Genomic DNA, 10351 nt, shown 5'->3' with positions numbered 1-10351 from the left:
AAAATTTCATCAGTCACGGATTGGAGGTATGCACAGAGGCACAAATTTACCCAAATTTATACAAAAAGAATACCATGTCATTTTCCCCCTTCTGTGTCCACTTGTATATTGAGTTTTCTTTCTTTTACTCTGCTTGATTGTTGTTAAAACAATTGTGAAGACAATTAAGGCGACGAATTTCGGATTTATGAACATTTTTTGTTCTTCTCTTTCATTTTAGTTCGCCTGTTTTTAAAAGTAAAAACAAACATGTGTCCCAAACCATTCGAGAAGCCTGGACAAGCCACTGACCAATGAGAGACAAATCGTGCATGTAAGATATTTATGAGTTTGAAGAAGTCAGTAAATGGGTTTGTGGTTTTTATTTCAACCGCCATTTTGCTGAACAGACTATACAGATTCGAATGTTGATTAATGTATATATATATTTCAGAATTACATATATCTTATTTTCTAACTTAGATTATAAATACATTGAACCAAAGGCATGCATGTAGCACTCGTCCTCGAAGCATGTTGTAAATACAGGAAAGATGTTTCAAATATTGTACATAATTATATTAACGTCTTTCATGGATAGGCTTTATATCTCCATTAGCGTACTTGTTTTTCATTACATATTTTTTTCTTCATTTTACCACCCACTCTCATTTTAAAGATATTTAAGAGCGAGTCATTAAGCATTGCAATAAAATTATCTCAATATCATGTGTACCGATGTAAAATGTAAATTTGTAAACTTTTCCACGATTTTGATCTCGCTTGAATTATATGTGACAAAGGCAGATTAAAATCTTTATGATATTTGTGAATTAATAAAACTTGCAACAGAACAAAAATTAATGTCTGGAGCCACTTTCTTTGTTTGAATATGTTCCAAAGCACACACTGTTTGTCTTCTATCATCCGAGGTGATGGCCAACTTCAGTCTTTTTTAAATGTCAAGTCCACCCCATAAAAATCTTGATTTGTGAAATAAGAATGTTATGACATTTTAAAATTTCACTTATTTTTCACAAAACAGTGATATGCATAACTCAGTGACATGCAAATGAGACAGTCGATGATGTCCCTCACTCACTATTTCTTTTGTATTTTATTGTTTGAATTATACATTATTTCATTTTTTATAGATTTGACAATAAGGGCCAATGTGACTGACCATACAGTATTAAACAATTCTAATTCCACATGTTCAGGAAGGAATTAATCATTGTTTCACTCGACAATGAGGAGAAATTTTAAAAAAATCACATTTCATGTAATAAAATACAAAAGAAATAGTAAGTGGATGACGTCATCAGTCTCCTCATTTGCATACCGACCAGGATGTGCATATAACTATTTTGTTAAATTAAACTAAACTTTAAAATTTCATAACTTTCTTATTTTGCATCCAATTTTGATGAAATTTTCAGCGTTATGCTCGTTGGATTTTTTTCTTTTTATTCAAATCAACTTTTTTTGATAGGGTGGACTTTTCCTCTAAAAATTATTTTGATTTCACAACCTGCTTACATTTCTGCAGTCCCTACCAAATTAATCTGGTGATATCTCCCTTTCTCATAATCCTATCTTCATCATCACCATCGTCATCGTCACTATCATCATAAGAACAATAATAGTTTGATATCTTATTGAGCGCACACACCGTCCAGACTCGCTCATGGCGCTATCCCAGAAATAGTTCATCATCACCACCATCATCATCACTATCATTATCGCTATCATAATCATCACCATCATCATCACCATCATCATCATCACTATCATTATCGCTATCATGATCATCTCCATCATCATCACTATCGTTATCACCATCATCATTATCACTATCATCATCACTATTATCATCATCACTATCATTATCGCTATGATGATCATCCTCATCATTATCATCATCACTATCATCGCTATCATGATCAACACCATCATCATCACTATCATTATCATCACCATTATCATCATCACTATCATTATCACTATTATGATCATCATCATCACTATCATTATCGCTATTATGATCATCCTCATATTCACTATCATCACCATCATCATCCTCATTTATCGTCACCATGTTTCATCATGTAAAATTTGAAAATCTTTGGACCTTTTCTTTCATTTGATGCAATTCATGCAAGCACTTCAAGCATTAGGGAACAAATACAATATAAAGGAATGTCAAGTTATATAAAAGGATAATTTCTTGTGATGTCTTCAAATAATAATAACATTTGTAGGGCGCTTTATACTGGTGTTTAAAAGCGCAAAGGTTGGCATATTATGATAATATACAGTCAATCCACTAAAAAAGAAAAAGAAAAGTTATGAGAAATGGTGAGTTTTAAGTGACGATTTGAAAATTTCCACAGAGGGAGCATTTTGGATATTGCTAGCTAAAACTTTCTGGTTCCTACTTAGTGTTTTATTCATTCATGTATGAAATTGAATTATCAGAGAGAAGAGGACCCAAGTTTTACATATTTCTAACATGTTTGTAAATGAAACTATTCCAAGGCATTTGCTCCTATGACAAATGCATGAACTGCTCCCATGGAAAATCTGCTTAAAACCATAATCATATTCTGCCATTTTATTCATTTTTTAAATATTTTCACATTATGACAACCTTAAACTCCACTTTTATTCAGGAAATGAAACCAGAAGCAGTGGGCACGGAGCAATTGTCAAAAAAAAAATGTGAGGTTGATAAACAATGTGTTAAAAATATATTGTAAACTCTGAGACTAAACAATTAGATTTGCATGAAAAGAAACGCTAGATGGAAGAAAAGAGAAGAGAGGGGGAAGGTGTGAGAATGAGAGAAATAGAAGAGGGGCAGAGAAAAAGGGTAAATGAAGTTATATCAGAGTGTGATAAATCAGCAACTATAGTTCCATCCTAAATTAAAGTCAATAATTTTTTTAGACAAGACAAAAGGCAAAATTCAATATCTCTAAAAAAATGATTTTCAAGGATGACATCTTCCTATTTAATAGGCATACACAAAATGAAATAGTCAAAATTACATAACCTTTCATGGGTTTCAATTATAAGAGTGTAATTATAAAATCATTAGAAATGAGAGAAAATAACTAAAAGCACAATTTTTATCATGATGATATCCTTAATTGCAAATAAACTATATCATACTTGACAAACAACTCATTTGCATACCCTCCCTTACCATACATATATTGTTTCATCTACATGTACATAAATAGTTGATTTTTGGTAAATTAATTTCCGTTGTTATTGCGGCACTCTTTTCTGAATGATTCAAGTGTAGCTGTAATTTTGGTATGGAAAAACTTCTTGACATGTTAATGAAATATATCTGATGAAAAGATCTCAAAACCATGTACATGTACCTTTAAGGTCAATGGAAACTCACATGTTTCCATATGTCTTATACCCCATTCATAAACCCAATTATGCGGCTAACAGCAGCATAATTTGGTCGTAAAATCGGAGGAGGACCAGAGTTATCCGCATTATTTTGATGCTGCAATTATCCGCATAATAGCAGCATCGGGACCAGATTTTGACTATATGAACACATTTCGAGAGTAATGCGGATAATCGCCACAACCCTGATCTTGTCGCAATGTGTAGCAATAATTCAAATAATTGACGTATGCATTAAATTATGGTAAACAGTAAAGTATCTACCGTACCTTACTTTGAAAATTAATGTGTTCAATAAGTATGTTATTCTACACTGGTATATTTCAAATTTTGCTGTTACTAAAATAAAGTATTTGAATTACCCTAATTTTAGCTTACAATGTTGCCATTCATTCATAAACACATCTTTGTAAACATCTTTATTCTCCCCCCCCCAGGTACTGGCCATTGACAGTGTGATTGAAATGACATAATTTCTGAAACCAAGTTTTTCAATATCCATGATTGAAACCAGAATTGCTTTGCTCTAATTCTGAAGAATAGCTTCCTTTCAATTACGCGATTTTAGTCAAAATACACATTTCATCATTCTTTCAAAATTTCCTTTAAAAATTGTGATATTCCATTTTTTATTTGATTATTTCTACATAATTTGAAATGATTTAACTGAAACACTTTCAATTCTGAATAAAAGAAAAAAATATCGCATTTTATCAACTCAAAAATTTTGATGTCTCCACAATTGCATCAATTCTGTTTGAACTTAAAAAATCATGTGTGTAGCAGCTTGTCAAACCCCTGTGTCATGCCTTTTAGCAGGAATCATGCTATAATGATGCTATGCATCTATTTATTGCAGCATTGCTGTATGGTAACTGTGATGAGAACCTGCTTGCAGGATTCCTGTGGCAGAGATAAAGCTTTTGCTTTTGACAAGGAACTTGACAACAAAATACACAAAAATAAAAATCCTTGATTCAGTCTCAACTTGCTTTTAAGTTTCACTTAAAACTAAATTTTGGTTCAAGTTGATTCACAAAAGTTATCCATACCTTCTGCCTTGCTCCATGGTGTCACAATTTGATGCAAGATTTCTAAACAAGGAAGCTTGTGAGTCTCAAAGAAAAAAGAAGGTTCAGTCAACTCTTGCTCTCAGATTTTAAGCTGTAAAGAGCAGTTTTCTGATGACATCCAGTCCTTGGTTGATTCCGAGAAAATGATCAAGTCTTACAAAACTGTCCACTGTGTCATTGCTGTGTAAGATTAAAACTTGATCCTTTTTTCGCAGATAAGACAGAGATCTCAACACTCAGGGAAAAAATACAATAGTCCCCGACTTAGTCTCCACTTGCTCTAAGAGTTTAAATTAATTAAAGAAAAACAAAAGTCTTCTGAAATGTGGTATGGATGATTCATGGAAACTCGTCAATTCCTTGTTCACCATGAGGTTGGAGTCCTCTCTCTAAAAGTTTCTTATTCCGTGTCTTCTCTTCCTCTTGATTCTTTAGCTGTTCTGCTCTTTGCGCTTCAAGGATCTCATCAATAGAAACTTCCTCCAAATGGTGATTATTCTCATTCTCTGTATCCTGAAATAAATGAATAAAGGAATAAAATTTATGTTATAATTCATAATAACATGATCATCATCATCATGATCTTCAGTTCAACAAAACTATCACCCCCCATCATCATGACATCATCGCTAACATCATCATCATTATGCCATTATCATCATCAACATCACCATCATCATCAGTACTGCCATTCATCACGATTACCAGTCTCTATCACCACCACCACCACCATCATCCTCATCACCATTATCATCATCATATGCGTTATCATCAACAATATCATCATATTTTGGTTTTAAATGGTTTTAAAAGAAAAAGTAAGATAACTTACTACTTCACCAAGAAGGACCACATTCTCTCCTCTGACAACAAAGACACCTCTTGGTATGTCTCCATACTGTCTGCCTACATGTATCCTCTCAATGGTACGATGTAACACAAGATTGGCTGCCAAGATAAGAAGAGATACCACAAAAGAAAGTTAATTTCAATGTATGTATATAATTTGAAAAATTGAAATGTCTAGGGCTATTTTCTTAGATGATAGTTTACTATTTTTTTAAATTGAGAGTTGTAAAATGAAGAATGAAATAAAGTAGAGTTGAAGTAGAACAAGTGGAATGCCTCTGGCCGTCTCACCTGCATCACGCGATTCAACATAGCAGCATTGCTGACTTTGAAAACTACTATAACTCGCACAAGATGTTCAGTGATACTTGGTTACTCTTATTTCCACGTTTTATGAACTAGACCAATACACTTACAGAGATAGGATGGTAATTCAACAAATACCCCCAATGTGGCCAAAATTCATTGACCTCACATGACCTTTGACCTTGATCATGTGACCTGAAACTTGCACAGGATATTCAGTGATACTTGATTACTCTTATGTCCAAGTTTCAAAAGTCAGATCAATAAACTTGCAAAGTTATGATGGTAATTCAACAGATACTCCCATTATGGCCAAAGTTCATTGACCTTTTGCCTTGGTCATGTGACCTAAAATACGCACAGGATGTTCAGTGATACTTGATTACTCTTATGTCCAAATTTCATGAATCAGATCCAAAAATTTTTAAAGTTTTGATTGTAATTCAACAGATACCCCCAAATTGGCCAAAGTTCATTGACCCTAAATGACCTTTGACCTTGGTCATGTGACATGAAACTCATGCAGGATGTTTGGTGATACATGATTGAGCTTATGTCTACATGTAAGTTTAATGAACTAGGTCCATATATTTTCTAAGTTATGATTACATTTCAAAAACTTAACCTCAGGTTAAGATTGATGTTGATTCCCCAACATGGTCCAAGTTCATTGACCCTAAATGACCTTTGACCTTGGTCATGTGACATGAAACTCATGCAGGATGTTCAGTAATACTTGATTAACCTTATGGCCAAGTTTCATGAACTAGGTCCATATACTTTTTAAGTTATGATGTCATTTCAAAAACTTAACCTCAGGTTAAGATTTGATGTTGACGCCGCCGCCGTCGGCAAAGCGGCGCCTATACTAGTCTCACTCTGCTATGCAGGTGAGACAAAAATGAGGTGGATGAGGAGTAAACAAGGTGGGAGGAGGAGAAGGAAAGTAAGGAAATGAGGAAGAAAGGAGGGTAGAAGAAGAATATTCTTCTACATAATATGCAGCAGGTGAATGAGCAAAGTGGTACAAAGTTACTTACAATTGTGGTAAAAAGGATCATGATAATGCATAAGATAGTTTCATAAACTATAAAATGCATGAATACTTTTGCAAACCAATCTTAACTTGACAGTTTATTTTAAAAAAATGAAATGCCTTGATAATTGTATGAAATTATAAAGTCAGACGTCCACAAGAATTTACTCTTACTTACCGAATTGATCAATACTTCTCAGAATACCTATCAGGGTCCTACCATCTCTTAGGACAACCAGAAGCTTTTCTATAAATAAAGCACAATAACAACACAAAGAAAAGATGGGCTCGAATCGAAGAAAAGGAAGAATTTTTCTATTATTGTGTATATTAAGAAATCACACACACCATAGTGACTTCATGAAGTTCATTACAAACTTCATCCATGGATAATTGTTGCAAGTACAATAGGCAGAGCTGCCAACCTGAACAAGAACATTTCAGTATTTTTAAAGCTGAAAATCTGCATTTTGGAGAGGAAATCAGTATTTTCAAAAAATACTACAGGAAAACACATAAAACTGAAACTTGAGAAATCAGTATTTTGCATCAAACCATCAGTATTCTTCTCATTTCTCAGTACTCAATATGGAAAATCCGTACTACTTGGCAGCTCTGAATAGGGTAGAGTCAAAATATTCAACCACTGTATATGACCTCATTAGCTGAATGGAACAATCTTTTTGTCATTTTTATGTATGGCAGTGTGTCCAAACTTTGTGCATGTCCATATTTCATGCAAGTATTAAATATCTTGAAAATGTGACATCAGACATCGCCAACAAAAGAAAGCAACTTCAAATTACCTTGCAATTTTTTTTTTGGGGGGAGGGGGTAATGAGAATCATGAGATTAGCAATTTTTAAATATTGGCAAAATATCAGATAATTTGTCACCAGTTAGCACTGGTTCTGAGTACAGAAAATCAACAGTTGTAAGCAGATATACAAAATGAGAGTAAATGTGTAAATGACCAATTCTATAGCATTTTGATATATCCATCCGATGTAAAAATCTCACCTTTTTGTGCTTAATTTTATTGTTTAAATTTCCACACATCTATCGTGCATGAAATAAGGTTAGCTCTACATTTTCAGAACTGTTTTCTAACACAGTGCAGTGCATACTCCTCAACTGGCAAAGAATTTGTAGAATAACCACAAAACCCCTTTACATTTTTATCAATAAATTGGATCAGTCTACAATTTTCCCCAGCAATTTGGTAGCGATTATTTTAATTGGTTTTGTATAAAATAAGAATCATTAGTACCCTGCCACAGTAGATTAAGAGAGCATTTTTTAATTTATGTGCACCGCCATTAGCTCAAATCAATGCTGTTTATGTTTAGGTATGCACTAGCGCTAGCCAAGCCCAAGTCAAACGTAGCACTTTGTCAAGTTTTTGGACATGCAACTTGGTCTTGAAAATCCAAACAATTACAATACGGACCAAACGTTACTGAATATTCAAATTTCACATTTTACACACCAATCTATCGTCTATATTTCTTTAAAAGTAGTAATATATGGTTATTCACTAGAGGCCAAAGAGATAGAAATGGTTAGAGACCCCGATTCTCGAAACAAGTGCCGTGGACGTGGTTTCAGAAAACAAAGCAAGTGCCTGACATAGATTTCAACATGTGGGAAAACATTGCACATTGTCATTCATTCACTCGGTACAAAATGGTCTTACTATTAATTTCATCGATCAAACTAGCTGTTCCTGGCATATACTCCATCTTGCAGGCCGATCGTTGGATGAGTGGGTTCCAATGGCAATGCTAGGCTAGAATCAATACTGTCCTCTGAGCTGCCCGTGGCCGTGTCACAGAGATGTATGATAATTGATATGGTGCAGTGTCACTGACGTTTCCGATGATCCTCCCGACAAAAATCATGTTAATTTAAAGATACCATAGGTTATTCAATTCAATTCGACCGACAATTTTATTCGTAAAAAAATACCGGTACACACTTCTATCCGACTCGGTCTATTGGTCCTGTTCTTACACATAGGCCTACTGAGCTCCCAGTAAACTTATCAGACTTTTACAAGGGCACTGCCCAAACTCCAAGTAAATATTAACAATAATTTTACACAGGCTTGCTTCAATAATCTCTACTAAAACATGTCATTATATAAGAGATCTCTATACATGTCACTTGCCCAAAAGTGACATAGGCCCTATGAGCCGGGGCAAGGCTGGTTTCTGAATCCAACATTATGAAACATACGAGACATTTGACTTCCTCCTGCTCGTACGCACGGGCGTCCGTCGATATAACACATAATATTTTTATGAAAATATGCACCTTTTTTCTTAAAAGTTGATGGAGAGGGGGAAAAATTAATTGTATCAAATCGGGGTATTCAGTAATGAGTACAGGAGAAACTATATTTCACTGATTTTTATGATTCATCCCATTTGATTAACTCATCTATTCGTGTTTTTGGGGCTAATCTTTCCCTTACGCATTGCTTTTTGGCAGAAGTTCTATGGAAAATGCACCTTTTTTCACACAAACTTTGAGACACTCTGTATTCATTCCCCCATTGCTCGAGAATGAATGGGCAGTTAACGACGGAGTTAAAGATTTATTGAAGAATGGAATGTATATTTAATGAAAATGAAAGCCATTTCCCCATTGGATGTTATCTTCAATACGTGTTTTTTAGATGAAGTCAGTTATCGAATAGGCTCTCCTGGCATTTAAGGTCTCTATCGGTGACGTCACTCAGGATCGTCATGCCTGGACCATCGGCCAGGCAGGGGTCGCAATGGTATATGATTTATGCATAATGCACTCGATATATACAATAATCTTGTCCTCCCGTTTAAATGAATGTGAAACTCATATAATTTCCGTCAGAGCATTCAACAGGAGTACTGTAGTACACATTTCTGTTATAAGTGAATTAAAGTCCCTCCAGTGAGTTTGCCTCACCCCTATTGTGAAAATGTATCACCCCTAAGTTGTAACACAGTCAGCTGTTTGCACTCAGGGTCACTCCGTGACCCGTGTGTGCGTTCAAGAGTTGTACACGATTTTCTGTCTCATTTAGGCAGAAATCTTTCATAATGCTTTGGTCACAAAATCTCCAAGACCAATCAGTTTATTATCACGGGCATAATAATGTTTAGGCCTAAGTGATTGACTCAATTCACAACACTTAACACCCAGTTCCTGACAAACCGTTTGTTCAAAGCAGATGATAGTTAAAAAAAATATAGGCCTCTGATCAGGGGTGACTGATATTCTCACCTTGAACATGATGTGATTTTCATTTAATTTTAGTCAAATTAAGTTCTGTCACTTTTGAGGTTTTTGGAACCTTTCTTGATGATTTTGGAAATCCATTTGTACATGAGCCAATGGGCAAGTGCGGGAAACGAAACGTTTGGTGCGAATTCACATTGTTGTAAAAAAAATATATACGTCACAATAGACCCTATCAAAAAAAGACATTTTGCAGAAAATGCTGTAGATTGCGAATACCTAAGAATTATTTTGATTGGATAAAAAAAAACTCTGTCACTTTTCACATTTGCAAAAGCTTTTGCAATAATTGGTCACTATAGTTTGGCGGGTTCAGCCGATGGCATTGTGTGTAGGCCTACACAGTATAGTACACAGTACACACGCATAGCTAGGCAACGCAGCGCGTAAAGAATTT

The 10351-nt window shown here is 34.6% G+C and overlaps 1 protein-coding gene across 1 annotated transcript; it reads right to left on the bottom strand.

Moving 5' to 3' along the window:
• Window positions 1-2624: 2624 nt before the first annotated feature.
• LOC121425330 (U6 snRNA-associated Sm-like protein LSm1) lies at window positions 2625-8561 on the bottom strand. The gene is made up of 4 exons (XM_041621360.1): window positions 8369-8561; window positions 6851-6919; window positions 5314-5429; window positions 2625-4994 (listed from the first exon to the last, which is right to left on the bottom strand). The coding sequence occupies exons 1-4, from the start codon at window positions 8412-8414 to the stop codon at window positions 4821-4823; spliced, it is 405 nt and encodes a 134-aa protein (XP_041477294.1). The 5' UTR covers window positions 8415-8561; the 3' UTR covers window positions 2625-4820.
• Between the last annotated feature and the right edge of the window lie 1790 nt (window positions 8562-10351).

The sequence above is a fragment of the Lytechinus variegatus genome, chromosome 12 (assembly GCF_018143015.1).
Source record: "Lytechinus variegatus isolate NC3 chromosome 12, Lvar_3.0, whole genome shotgun sequence".
Classification (NCBI taxonomy): Eukaryota; Metazoa; Echinodermata; class Echinoidea; order Temnopleuroida; family Toxopneustidae; genus Lytechinus; species Lytechinus variegatus.
Note: the sequence above shows the minus strand (reverse complement) of the source record. Positions and strands in the feature narration are given on the sequence as shown.